We start from the raw sequence: 14,235 nt of genomic DNA on the forward strand, positions 1-14,235 counted from the left end.
AATCCCCAAGCAGTGTTTCTTCGCATCAATCAAAGAAGTACAAATTTCAGACAAATCCTTCAGTGTCACAACGTTATGATAAAGTTGAGCATTGGGTAGTTTTTGGAGAAAGAGAACGTTGCAGACTGTGCAAAACTGCAACACCGATGACCAAATGCCTTAAATGCAAAGTCCATCTGTGCTGCAATAACAATAAAAACTGTTTTTTGTCATACCACGCTTAAATTGTTATAAAAAAAAAATATTTCATATTCTGTGAATTATAAAAAAACAATGCTTACACACCACTACTGCCCAACGTTGGTCACAAGCAACTTTCGCTACCGCCCAAACTAATGGGCGTAGCATACTAAAATTTGTTGCTAAATTTTTCTAAAAATAATTATTTTTTTTTTGGGTGTATTTATTTAAAACTGTCCGTCGCGGACAATCATTAAATTTGAGGACTAAACTTAACGGTAGAGAATTAATTGATTACATAATTAGTTGCGAAAACTTTACAATAACTGTCGATATTGTATGTGTGATGTATATCATCATGTATGTATATTATTTAATTTTAATGTGCGTGTCTAATCCCAGAGAGGTCCAAAGGGTGGGATCGATCTAAGCTACCGACTTCCACTAAGCTCCTTATCTACAAAGCGATCATAAGGCCAATCTGAACGTATGGCATTCAACTGTAAGGCACTGCATCGAAATGTAACATCAACATTATCCAGACCTTTGAAAACAAAACGCTTCGCACCGTCACCAACGCTCAACCTTTCCACGATAATTCCACTATCCACGAGGTCCTCAGCTTCCCCTGGGTGAAGGATGAGATTAACAAAAGCAGCAGGCAGTATATGCAGAGGCTTCAAGACCACCCAAACAACCTTGCACAAGACCTGCTGGACTCCATTCAACGCACCAGGAGGCTGCACCGATCCCACCCTTTGGAGCTCTCTGGGATTAGACACGCACATTAAAATTAAATAATATACATACATGACGATATACATCATACATACAATATCGACAGTTATTGTAAAGTTTTCGTAAAAAATTATCTAATCCATTAATTGTCTACCGTTAAGTTTAGTCGTCAAATTTAATAATTGTCCGCGAAGGACAGTTTTAAATAAATACACCCAAAAAAAAAAAAAAAACTATTAACTAAGTTTGACTATATCACTGTCTAGTTAACTCTTGGATAATAATTATTTGTTTATACTTTAGGTTCTTTTTAAAGTATTAAAAAAGTAAATTACTAATTTCAAAAGTTCCACCGAATATCGAAACAATAAGTATTAAAATATTAAATAAATAATAAAATAATAAAATTAAATAAATATTTTCTAAATGCGTTTTTTGCTTTTCATATTTAGAGTAGACAAATAAAAGCACCGTTATCATAAAGAATGAGAAGACAAAAACAAAAGGCATGCTTACAGTTAGCTCTGAAAACATAGAAGTTACTCAAAAACAACGTTGGCGCGAAAGGGTTAAGAGCGGCAAAGAGACACGATTACAGATAATAGGATAAAGTCTATTATAGTCAGAAAATAATACTCTGTAAGGGTCATACAATGATTTAAGATAAGATAAGTATATATACTTATAGATAAGTATATAGTATTTAGTTAATCTACTTGGAAAAGAGAAGTTAAGCCGACTAACTAAGTCGTGACACTCAACTTTGCCACGAATAAGTTTACAAATAAAGAATATTTCAAGCATCGTTCTACAGTTACTAGGGACAGCGGCAAGGACGGCAGTCTATTGCCGCGCAAAGCGTTTGTTCTCAGAACTATAGAACTACAACAACCATTCGCAATTTTTTGTTGTTTCTTTTGTTTTATTTGCACTTGCACGTCATTATGTTTCGATAACGATTTATTTAATTTCTTATTTCACCACTCGCTACTAAAATCCCCACAAACACTGCCGTCACATGTTCATCAGCTCTTTAGAATTAGAACGATAAGGGGGCATTGTTAGTCCCTTGTCCGTAGTCCAACTGCGCCAGTTACAATCCTGTGGCCGAGGGAGGAAAGCTTACAAAAAAAAAAAAAAAAAAACAACTGAGCAGTTTGGGGTATGATATGATAATGCCTTCATATTACATTACATTATTGCCTTCTTTATTACAAAAGTTGTATGCTTCTTCCAAATGTGTTCGTCTGAGTTCGTATCGGCGATCTTCGTTGATTTTTGTACGGCTCTCAGTTTTTCGGTCGGTGTTGTTTCCCTGTGGCCGGAAAGAGGGGCATGGCCGTTTGTAGCTCCAGAGAGTATTTGTGAAGATGACAAAACTTCGGATGTCGGGGAGATAAAGACGTCAGTGGAGTTCTTCTACACATTTTTTGATACTCAGCTAATTCATTTAATGGCAAGGCAAACTGATATATATAGTTTGCAGGAGCACGGTATTCAACTTAAATGTACTGATGAGGAAATCAAACGCTACATTGGCATTTTATTGTACTTGGGTGTTTTAAAACTACCGCAACTCAGAATGGCATGGTCAAAGGATTTAAAGCTTACCACAATAACTGATTCAATGCCGATTTGAAAAAATAAAACAATGCTTACATTTCAACGACAAACAAACAATTAAAAAAAGGAGATTCCAACTATGATGAACTCTAAAATATCCGCCCCTTTGCTCCGAATTCTCAAAGAAAATTTTGGAAAACTACCTCAGGAAGAGCATCAAAGTGTCGATGAGCAAATAATTGCATTCAAAGGTACGTTTTTAATTTTCTTTTAAATTGGCTTTATTTTTATTAATTGCTTTTTTTTGCAGGTCGATCCACGATTAGGCAATATAATCCAGCTAAACCTCATAAATGGGGTCTTAAAATGTTTACGCGGGCTGGAATATCTGGATTAGTTTTTGATTTTACGCTATATGTTGGAGAAGGCACTTGACCTTCTTATGGCTTGGGAATACCTTCTGATGTAGTCTTATATTTGGCAAAAAGTCTTCCCAAAGACAAAAGTTTTAAACTATATTTAAATAATTGGTTTACGTCTGTAAGCCTTCTGATTTCGTTTAAGAGAATAGGAATAGGAAACATACGTTACAAATGCTTAGCTACTATATAGGAAACGAATGAACTTGGTAAACAAAACCAAAAACATATTCCCCTTATAAAATGTTAACCGGAAATTTCCCGTGAACTTTTATATTCCACTAACGCTACTTAATTTCAAAAAAGGAGAGGTCGACCAACAAATGCAGAAAGAGAAAGCTCAGTGGTATCATTGTAATCCCCAAGCAGTGTTTCTTCGCATCAATCAAAGAAGTACAAATTTCAGACAAATCCTTCAGTGTCACAACGTTATGATAAAGTTGAGCATTGGGTAGTTTTTGGAGAAAGAGAACGTTGCAGACTGTGCAAAACTGCAACACCGATGACCAAATGCCTTAAATGCAAAGTCCATCTGTGCTGCAATAACAATAAAAACTGTTTTTTGTCATACCACGCTTAAATTGTTATAAAAAAAAAATATTTCATATTCTGTGAATTATAAAAAAACAATGCTTACACACCACTACTGCCCAACGTTGGTCACAAGCAACTTTCGCTACCGCCCAAACTAATGGGCGTAGCATACTAAAATTTGTTGCTAAATTTTTCTAAAAATAATTATTTTTTTTTTTTTGGGTGTATTTATTTAAAACTGTCCGTCGCGGACAATCATTAAATTTGAGGACTAAACTTAACGGTAGAGAATTAATTGATTACATAATTAGTTGCGAAAACTTTACAATAACTGTCGATATTGTATGTGTGATGTATATCATCATGTATGTATATTATTTAATTTTAATGTGCGTGTCTAATCCCAGAGAGGTCCAAAGGGTGGGATCGATCTAAGCTACCGACTTCCACTAAGCTCCTTATCTACAAAGCGATCATAAGGCCAATCTGAACGTATGGCATTCAACTGTAAGGCACTGCATCGAAATGTAACATCAACATTATCCAGACCTTTGAAAACAAAACGCTTCGCACCGTCACCAACGCTCAACCTTTCCACGATAATTCCACTATCCACGAGGTCCTCAGCTTCCCCTGGGTGAAGGATGAGATTAACAAAAGCAGCAGGCAGTATATGCAGAGGCTTCAAGACCACCCAAACAACCTTGCACAAGACCTGCTGGACTCCATTCAACGCACCAGGAGGCTGCACCGATCCCACCCTTTGGAGCTCTCTGGGATTAGACACGCACATTAAAATTAAATAATATACATACATGATGATATACATCATACATACAATATCGACAGTTATTGTAAAGTTTTCGTAAAAAATTATCTAATCCATTAATTGTCTACCGTTAAGTTTGGTCGTCAAATTTAATAATTGTCCGCGAAGGACAGTTTTAAATAAATACACCCAAAAAAAAAAAAAAAACTATTAACTAAGTTTGACTATATCACTGTCTAGTTAACTCTTGGATAATAATTATTTGTTTATACTTTAGGTTCTTTTTAAAGTATTAAAAAAGTAAATTACTAATTTCAAAAGTTCCACCGAATATCGAAACAATAAGTATTAAAATATTAAATAAATAATAAAATAATAAAATTAAATAAATATTTTCTAAATGCGTTTTTTGCTTTTCATATTTAGAGTAGACAAATAAAGGCATCGTTATCATAAAGAATGAGAAGACAAAAACAAAAGGCATGCTTACAGTTAGCTCTGAAAACATAGAAGTTACTCAAAAACAACGTTGGCGCGAAAGGGTTAAGAGCGGCAAAGAGACAAGATTACAGATAATAGGATAAAGTCTATTATAGTCAGAAAATAATACTCTGTAAGGGTCATACAATGATTTAAGATAAGATAAGTATATATACTTATAGATAAGTATATAGTATTTAGTTAATCTACTTGGAAAAGAGAAGTTAAGCCGACTAACTAAGTCGTGACACTCAACTTTGCCACGAATAAGTTTACAAATAAAGAATATTTCAAGCATCGTTCTACAGTTACTAGGGACAGCGGCAAGGACGGCAGTCTATTGCCGCGCAAAGCGTTTGTTCTCAGAACTAACAACAACCATTCGCAATTTTTTGTTGTTTCTTTTGTTTTATTTGCACTTGCACGTCATTATGTTTCGATAACGATTTATTTAATTTCTTATTTCACCACTCGCTACTAAAATCCCCACAAACACTGCCGTCACATGTTCATCAGCTCTTTAGAATTAGAACGATAAGGGGGCATTGTTAGTCCCTTGTCCGTAGTCCAACTGCGCCAGTTACAATCCTGTGGCCGAGGGAGGAAAAAACAACTGAGCAGTTTGGGGTATGATATGATAATGCCTTCTTTATTACAAAAGTTGTATGCTTCTTCCAAATGTGTTCGTATGAGTTCGTATCGGCGATCTTCGTTGATTTTTGTTCGGCTCTCAGTTTTTCGGTCGGTGTTGTTTCCCTGTGGCCGGAAAGAGGGGCATGTTAACTCGCGCACTCTGAAGTCAGCCTTAGAGTGGGCGTGGCAAAAGGCTTTTTGACAAATCTATAGAAATTTACAATCCTAATAAAACTATCGAAAAGTTTTTCAAAAACGGCGTGGCAGTTTTTTGCTGTTTTAGGACGTTAGAGTGGGCGAGACAAAAATAGTTCTGACACATAACTTTACATAACTAATAAAAATATGAAAAAATATCAAAACATTTTATAAAATTTGGGTCGTGGCATCCTTGTGCGGTTTGTGACAAATCGATATAAATTTAAAATCGAATAAAAAAATTAAAAATTTCAAATTTCAAAGACGCAGTGCAACTGCGTAGCAATTTTAGGCGGTTTGTTCACGTTACGGTGGCAAATGGAAAGAAATTTAAAATTTTTAAAATATGGAAAATATCGAAGCGTTTTTCAAACGTGCGGGCGTGACAGTTTTTTTTTTTTAGCTGCGGTCGTAGAGATGATTTTGTGGCGCATAAAATCCGGCGCGTAGCATGTCCAATTCAGCGACAGATTTCTGAAACTTGGAGAAAGTATTTGTCCTTTGCATTTATCTTTTTCCTCCTGTTTTATTTTCCCTTTTGATATCAAAAGGTTCCTTCTGAACTTCACAAACTTAAAAACATTGTGTCAATACGAAAACTTTTCGATTCCCCTCAAATTAATTTTCCATTTATTTATATATATTTGTATTTAAATTGTATATAAAACTAGTATACTGAGCATAAACATTCAACAAAAAATTCTCTTTCCTTAAATATTTAAATATCAAATTTGTAAATATTCTTCAGTAATGATCCCAGCGGACTTTTTGACCAGAGATATCGTCGAAGATAATTCTCAAGTTGCGGTTATACATGGTGGTAACCAAAATACACCATGTGGGGAAAAGGCCTTACTAATGGCCCCAAAAGTAAGGCTTAGTAGTGGTCACGAAATGCCTGTTTTGGGATTTGGAACATACAAGGCAATATTTAAATACTATTTTGCTTTCCGATTAATGACAAAACTAACTAAATTTGTACAGCTTCTTGGATATCAATGCTCTGCAGCGGTTCATTGCGCCATTGAGACTGGTTTTCGCCATTTCGATACTGCATATTATTATGAGAACGAGAAAGAGATCGGAGAAGCTCTTCGCACTCAAATTAAAATGGGGAATATTTCCAGAGAGAATATATTTTTAACAACCAAGGTAACGTGTACATATTTGGATGCACAAACTATTACTAGACATTTGTATAGCTATGGAATACCCACCATGATCCAAGAGACGTTCGCCGTATATGCGAAAAACAACTTGAGTTGCTCGGATTTAGTTACATTGATTTATATCTAATCCATTTTCCTGTGGGCTACAAGCACGTGTGCGATGAAATTCTGAGGCCCATGTCAGGAGATCAATTACAAACGGTGTAAGTATATATACAAATTATGGGGAAAATAAAATGGTATTTATTTTATATATATGAAGTGAAATCGACTACTTAGATACTTGGCGAGCAATGGAAAATCTTGTTAAACTAGGAATGGTTCGAAGTATTGGGTTATCCAACTTCAATATGGAACAGATTCAACGGATAATTCAGTGTAGCTCTTCTAAGCCAGTAGTTAATCAAGTTGAGATCTGGCCAGGCTTTTTACAAAAAGAATTGGTTGATTATTGCCGTTACAACGGAATTATTGTGACAGCCTTTTCACCTCTTGGTCAACCAAGCAGAGAAAATCATTGCCCAGTTTATTTCTTTTCAGAAGGTATGAAACGATTGGTTAATAAGTACAAGCGTTCTGCAAGTCAAATTGTCTTGCGATATTTGGTAGTATTTTCGTTTCAATAAATTTTAATCATTATTATTAATATACGGATTTTGTAGATCGACTACGGAGTAGTTCCCATACCAAAAGCTGCAAACCCAATACATATAAAAGAAAACTTGAATATTTTTGATTTTATGCTAGATGATGCGGATATTCGGTTACTACGTGGTATAAAACCTAAAAACCGAATAGTAAAATACGAAATGGTAAAAGATCATATGTTCTACCCCTTTGAACTCTTAAAAGAAAACAATGAAGAGTCAGAAGTTAAAGAGCCTCAGATTAAAGAACCAATATTGCCATACATTCCTAATGCAGACGAAGAAGAAAGGGAAAATAATGAAAATTATGAATGAAAATTAAATTGATTTTAAACTTCAAAAATACATATAAGCATGTAGTGATATGTCGATTAACCGTATTGTGCTGTTTGTGGATCTAAATCTTAAACATTTTTTTATGGATTTCTAAGAAAAGCTCTTAAAAATTGGCTTTTACCCTGAGTAATTATACCCGTTACTCGTAGAGTAACTGTTGCTGTTTGTGGATCTAAATCTTAAACATTTTTTTTTGGATTTCTAAGAAAAGCTCTTAAAAATTGACTTTTACCCTGAGTAATTATACCCGTTACTCGTAGAGTAAAGGGTATACTAGATTCGTTGAAAAGTATGCAACAGGCAGAAGGAAGTGTCTAGATTAGATTTTTCTTCGTTTTTCTTAACAATTTTTATCGGTATGCCAAAAACACTGTGGCCACGCCCATCCTTTCACCTACAAAACTCCCAAAACGGTCACGCCCATTTTTAAACAATTGCTGGACATTGCCACACGAACTGCGCGGGTGTGTATTCAAGGGTAGTCGTATTTTGTGTTTCCCGCTTTTTGGTCGGTAAAATTTGGGGTTCAAATTAATCCATAAGTTACGTTCTCGAAAGCTTATAAATCTAAAAAAAAAGACGACGTGCGCAAGGTTAGATAGATCAAAGTGAAATAAAAAGAATGGATGGGAAAATTGGTAAAGGAATTATATCTTTTCTTGATACCCTTCATTGAGTAGTTTCACTGACCACATGTTGGAGCTCTGTTGTTGCCCACCCTACCATGATCACCACGTTCCAAATTAAAGTGAATTGGCGATCCCAAAAATAACAAGAGAGTCGATAGTCGATGTGGGCGTGACATTTTTGTGCGGTTTGTGGGCGGTTCAGTGGGCGTGGCTACATGGGTCAACAAACTGTCACTAGAATCTTTATTCTGAATGTCAACCTTCTAGCTTTTTTAGTTCCTGATCGATAGAAATTTAAAAACTTAAAAGACAGAACTCTATAGTCGAGTTCCCCGACTATCAGATACCCGTTGCTCAGCTAGTATGATTGCGAACGCGAAATTTCTTCTTCTGGGACACCGATAGATATTGGGGAATAAAATGAGAACAAATTTAAAAATTGTTCAAAAGTGTGGACATTACCGGTTCGGCGGCTTTAGGGCTTTTGTTTTGGCAAATCGATAGAAATTTACAAGACTAAAAAAATTATAAAAAAATATTAAAACATTTTTCAAAATTTGGGCGTGGCAGTTTTTGGCAGTTTTAGAGCGTTAGAGTGGGCGTGGCAATATGGCACAGTGTTTTTTTATGCGTTTTTTTTTTGGCAGAAATTTGAAATGATGAGCTATCTTCACCAAATTTGGTTTGTGTTACTCTTTACTTCCCCCAAGATGATTCACAAAGTTTCAAGTGATTTGGTCAACTTTCATAGCTGCCATATAAACGATCTGGCCGATATGCCATAAAAATATTTACCTTACCAAAGAAAAAAAAAGTTGTATCGATCGAACACTCGTTGAGTGCAGACGTGCCTACGGACGAGCGCACCGTGTTGTGTATTTTCGGAGTGTTTTTCGCTGTGAAAAGTTTAACCAGAATTCTTAAAAAACGTACAGACAATTAGGCCAAGTCCTAGAGTGCGTGTGATTACTGATAGCAAGATTATGTGATGTGTTTTTGAGCTGCAAATTGAAACTTATTTATATGCAAAAGTGAAAACATATACACATGGTCAACCAATCAGTGTTACCAGTCGACGGCTAAGTCAACAGCCCGAAAAGCTCTTCAAGTGGTTTGAGTCTTGGCTGAACTTGTTCCGGTAACTAGAACCAGTATCGACATAGGTGGCGCCGCTGCCGCAATAGTTTAAAATTGCTCCGCCAAACAGGCTGAACCTTTATTATGGACTGGCAAACAGTGCATATTGCGACTAGCAACAAACGAAAGAAAAATGAGAAAAATAACTCTTTGGATTCCGACGAATCACCCGAGCCAGGAGAGGTAAAAAGGAAGAATCCAATAGACGGACCGAGCACAAGCAGAGCCGCTGCTCTAGCGGGTAATAGCTTCGCAATTCTGTCATCTGACGACGACGAGGATGTGTTCGACCATCTGCCAGCCAAGACCCCTCTACAGGAGAAGGAAAAGGAGAAACCTAAGCCATTAAAGCCACACCCAATCTTCATCCCGGACGTGACCAACATATCTGCAATGTTGAAGATGATTACGACTCTCGTGGGCCCCAGCAAAGACTTCTCATATAAAAGTGAAAGAAATAACAACGTCCGAGTTATGATGCCCGACAAGGAGTCTTATACTGCGCTACGTCAGCAACTCGTTGCCCAGAATAAAAGGCATCGCACATTTCAACCCAGGGATGAGAGAGTTTACATCACACCGCTGATCGAGCTGAAATCCAAGAAGAACTGGAAAAACTGGGGCATAAGGTCAGAGACCACAATCCTATTGGGAGGAAAACTAAACAACCACTTGGGATCTTCTTCGCCAACATTGAACCCGCCAGTAACAACAAGGAGGTCTACCAAATCAGGAGACTGTGCAGGTCGGTCGTCACCATCAAGCCTCCGCTCAAATTCAACGACGTGCCTCAGTGCTTTAGATGCCAAGGGTTTGGACATACCCAGCGCTACTACTTCCTCGAGCACCGATGCGTGAAATGTGGTGGCCAACACGACTCCAGGACTTGCACTAAGAAGGAGGACGAGAAGGCATGCTGCCTTCACTGCCAAGCTGACCAGCCCGCTTCATACAGAGGATGCCCTGCCTACAAGAAGGCCAAGGCACAGCAAGCCCCTAAACCCAGACCGGCCACACCCACCAGCAAGCCCAGCACCATCCGGATCCCAAACATCTCCAACATGAGCTATAAAGAAGCGCTCAAGGCTACTCATGTACCACAGCAATCCGATCCCAACCAAAACCGCCAAACCCCACCTGAAGCTCCGCAATCCAATAACTTGGAACAAATCTTTGCCCGTTTTCAAGGAATGGTTGAAAGTATGATGGAAAAAATGTTCTCCCAAATCACGCAGCTTATTGCTTCCATCCTCAATGCCAAATCATGGAAATAAGCCTGAACATAGTCATTTGGAATGCTAACGGCCTGCAGAGGAGCAGAGCCGAGGTAGAATACCTTATAAAAACGGAAGCGATTGACATATAGTACTCCTTGTATGGCAGAGCGCGCGGAGGAGCAGCCATGCTCATCAGGAGTGGTATCCAGTACACGGAGCTACCTGCGTTCCAGGAGGAATGGGCCCAGTGTGCCCTGGCTCGAATCTCCAGCCTTCAGGGGGACATCACCATTGGAGCGGTATACTTCCCCCCCAGACACTCAGTCAGCGAGACTCACTTACAAGAGCTTTTCGAGTCCTTTGGTCCTCGCTTTATAGCAGCCGGTGACTATAACGCCAAATATTCTTGGTGGGGGTCCCGCTGCATCAACCCCAAAGGCAGAACGCTCCACAGGTTCGTGCAGAGCAGAAGACCCACTTCCCTACTAACCCTGCCTTGCTTACCGACCTCTTGGATTTTGCCATCTCCAAAGCCATAGGACAAACCAGACTCACATGCACCACTTACAACAAGCTGCTATCCGACCACAGTGCAATAAGAATGCTCCTCAATATCCCCGTCCTAAAAAAAGACCTGCCCAGAAGACTCACCGGGAAGCATACCGACTCCTCCAAATTTACCTTCTGGATGCTATCCTCCCTGGACCCGGATCCTCCTCTTTCCTCCCCAAGTGACATTGATGCGGCGATCAAGACACTCACTGAGGAGATGCACAATGCGGCTAAGTTCGCCAACCCTCCTCCTCCAACTACCCCGAGAACACCTGAGCGAGATCTCCACCTTTATGTCAGGAGATCAATTACAAACGGTGTAAGTTTATATACAAATTATGGGAAAAATAAAATGGTATTTATTTTGTATATATGAAGTGAAATCGACTACTTAGATACTTGGCGAGCAATGGAAAATCTTGTTAAACTAGGAATGATTCGAAGTATTGGGTTATTCAACTTCAATATGGAACAGATTCAACGGATAATTCAGTGTAGCTCTTCTAAGCCAGTATATGCTCAAGTTGAGATCTGGCCAGGCTTTTTACAAAAGGACTTGGTTGATTATTGCCGTTACAACGGAATATTCAAGAAAACTTGAATATTTTTGATTTTATGCTAGATGATGCGGATATTCGGTTACTACGTGGTATATAACCTAAAAGCCGAATAGTCAAATACGAAATGGTAAAAGATCATATGTTCTACCCCTTTGAACTCTTAAAAGATAACAATGAAGAGTCAGAAGTTAAAGAGCCTCAGATTACAGAACCAAACTTGCCATACATTCCTAATGCAGACAAAGAAGAAAGGGAAAATAATGAAAATTATGAATGAAAATTAAATTGATCTTAAACTTCAAAAATACATATAAGCATTTAGTGATAAGTCGATTAACCGTATTGTGCTGTTTGTGGATCTAAATCTTAAACATTTTTTTTGGATTTCTAAGAAAAGCTCTTAAAAATTGGCTTTTACCCTGAGTAATTATACCCGTTACTCGTAGAGTATACTAGATTCGTTGAAAAGTATGCAACAGGCAGAAGGAAGTGTTTAGATTAGATTTTTCTTCGTTTTTCTTAACAAATTTTTATCGGTATGCCAAAAATCCCATCCTTTCACCTACAAAACGCCCAAAACGGTCACGCCCACACATTTTTAAACAATTACTGGACAATGCCACACGAACTGCGCGGGTGTATATTCGTATTTTGTGGTTTCCGCTTTTTGGTCGGTAAAAATGTAGGGTTAAAATTAATCTATAAGTTACGGTCTTGAAAGCTTATAAATCTTAAATAAAAAACAACGTGCGAAAGGTTAGATAGATCAAGGTGAAATAAAAAGAATGGATAGGAAAATTGGTGAAGGAATTATATCTTTTCTTGATACCCTTCATTGAGAAGTTTCACTGACCACATGTTGGAGCTCTGTTGTTGCCCACCCTACCCTAACGTGGTGATCGTTCCATATTAAAGTGAATTGGCGATCCCAAAAATAACAAGATAGTCGATAGTCCCCGATTCCCGATATCAGATAACCGTTACTCAGCTAGTGTGAATGCAAAAGTGTGGGCGTGACATTTTTGTGCGGTTTTACGGGCGGTTCAACAACAACAAACTGTCACTAGAATCTTTATTCTGAATATCAACCTTCTTCTCTATTGTCGATTTCCCCGGCTATCAGATACCCGTTGCTCAGCTAGTATGATTGCGAACGCGAAATTTCATTATTTTTCTGGGACACCGATAGATATTGGGGAATAAAATTAGAACAAATTTAAGAATTGTTCCAAAGTGTGGACATTACCGGTTCGGCGGCTTTAGGGCTTTCATTTTGGCAAATCGATAGAAATTTACAAGACTAAAAAAATTATAAAAAAATATTAAAACATTTTTCAAAATCTGGGCGTGGCAGTTTTTGGCAGTTTTAGAGCGTTAGAGTGGGCGTGGCAATATAGCACAGTGGTTTTTATGCGTTTTTTTTTTTTTTTGCAGAAATTTGAAATGATGAGCTATCTTCACCAAATTTGGTTTGTGTTACTCTTTACTTCCCCCAAGATGATTCACAAAGTTTCAAGTGATTTGGTCAACTTTCATAGCTGCCATATAAACGATCTGGCCGATATGCCATAAAAATATTTACCTTACCAAAGAAAAAAAAAGTTGTATCGATCGAACACTCGTTGAGTGCAGACGTGCCTACGGACGAGCGCACCGTGTTGTGTATTTTCGGAGTGTTTTTCGCTGTGAAAAGTTTAACCAGAACTCATAAAAACGTACAGACAATTAGGCCAAGTCCTAGAGTGCGTGTGATTACTGATAGCAAGATTATGTGATGTGTTTTTGAGCTGCAAATTGAAACTTATTTATATGCAAAAGTGAAAACATATACACATGGTCAACCAATCAGTGTTACCAGTCGACGGCTAAGTCAACAGCCCGAAAAGCTCTTCGAGTGGTTTGAGTCTTGGCTGAACTTGCTCCGGTAACTAGAACCAGTATCGACATAGGTGGCGCCGCTGCCGCAATAGTTTAAAATTGCTCCGCCAAACAGGCTGAACCTTTATTATGGACTGGCAAACAGTGCATATTGCGACTAGCAACAAACGAAAGAAAAATGAGAAAAATAACTCTGTGGATTCCGACGAATCACCCGAGCCAGGCGAGGTAAAAAGGAAGAATCCAATAGACGGACCGAGCACAAGCAGAGCCGCTGCTCTAGCGGGTAATAGCTTCGCAATTCTGTCATCTGACGACGACGAGGATGTGTTCGACCATCTGCCAGCCAAGACCCCTCTACAGGAGAAGGAAAAGGAGAAACCTAAGCCATTCAAGCCACCCCCAATCTTCATCCCGGACGTGACCAACATATCTGCAATGTTGAAGATGATTACGACTCTCGTGGGCCCCAGCAAAGACTTCTCATATAAAAGTGAAAGAAATAACAACGTCCGAGTTATGATGCCCGACAAGGAGTCTTATACTGCGCTACGTCAGCAACTCGTTGCCCAGAATAAAAGGCATCGCACATTTCA

At 38.2% G+C, this 14,235-nt stretch overlaps 1 protein-coding gene across 1 annotated transcript; it reads left to right on the plus strand.

Annotated features, from left to right (window-relative positions):
• Positions 1 to 6,187: 6,187 nt before the first annotated feature.
• On the plus strand, positions 6,188 to 7,666 carry LOC116803518 (1,5-anhydro-D-fructose reductase-like). Its single transcript, XM_032727191.1, has 5 exons — positions 6,188 to 6,438; positions 6,499 to 6,666; positions 6,717 to 6,886; positions 6,946 to 7,288; positions 7,346 to 7,666. The coding sequence occupies exons 1-5, from the start codon at positions 6,265 to 6,267 to the stop codon at positions 7,643 to 7,645; spliced, it is 1,155 nt and encodes a 384-aa protein (XP_032583082.1). The 5' UTR covers positions 6,188 to 6,264; the 3' UTR covers positions 7,646 to 7,666.
• The last annotated feature ends 6,569 nt before the right edge of the window (positions 7,667 to 14,235 follow it).

This window comes from Drosophila sechellia, unplaced genomic scaffold (genome assembly GCF_004382195.2).
Source record: "Drosophila sechellia strain sech25 unplaced genomic scaffold, ASM438219v1 Y_44, whole genome shotgun sequence".
NCBI lineage: Eukaryota > Metazoa > Arthropoda > Insecta > Diptera > Drosophilidae > Drosophila > Drosophila sechellia.

What these genes read in the sequence shown, in the direction of transcription:
- LOC116803518 (XM_032727191.1), top strand. Translation starts at nt 6,265, where the DNA reads ATGATCCCAGCGGACTTTTTGACCAGAGATATCGTCGAAGATAATTCT. An exon ending in GGAGATCAATTACAAACGGT is followed by an intron (nt 6,887 to 6,945) that starts GTAAGTATATAT and finishes ATATATATGAAG; the next exon opens with TGAAATCGACTACTTAGATA. An exon ending in AAATTGTCTTGCGATATTTG is followed by an intron (nt 7,289 to 7,345) that starts GTAGTATTTTCG and finishes CGGATTTTGTAG; the next exon opens with ATCGACTACGGAGTAGTTCC.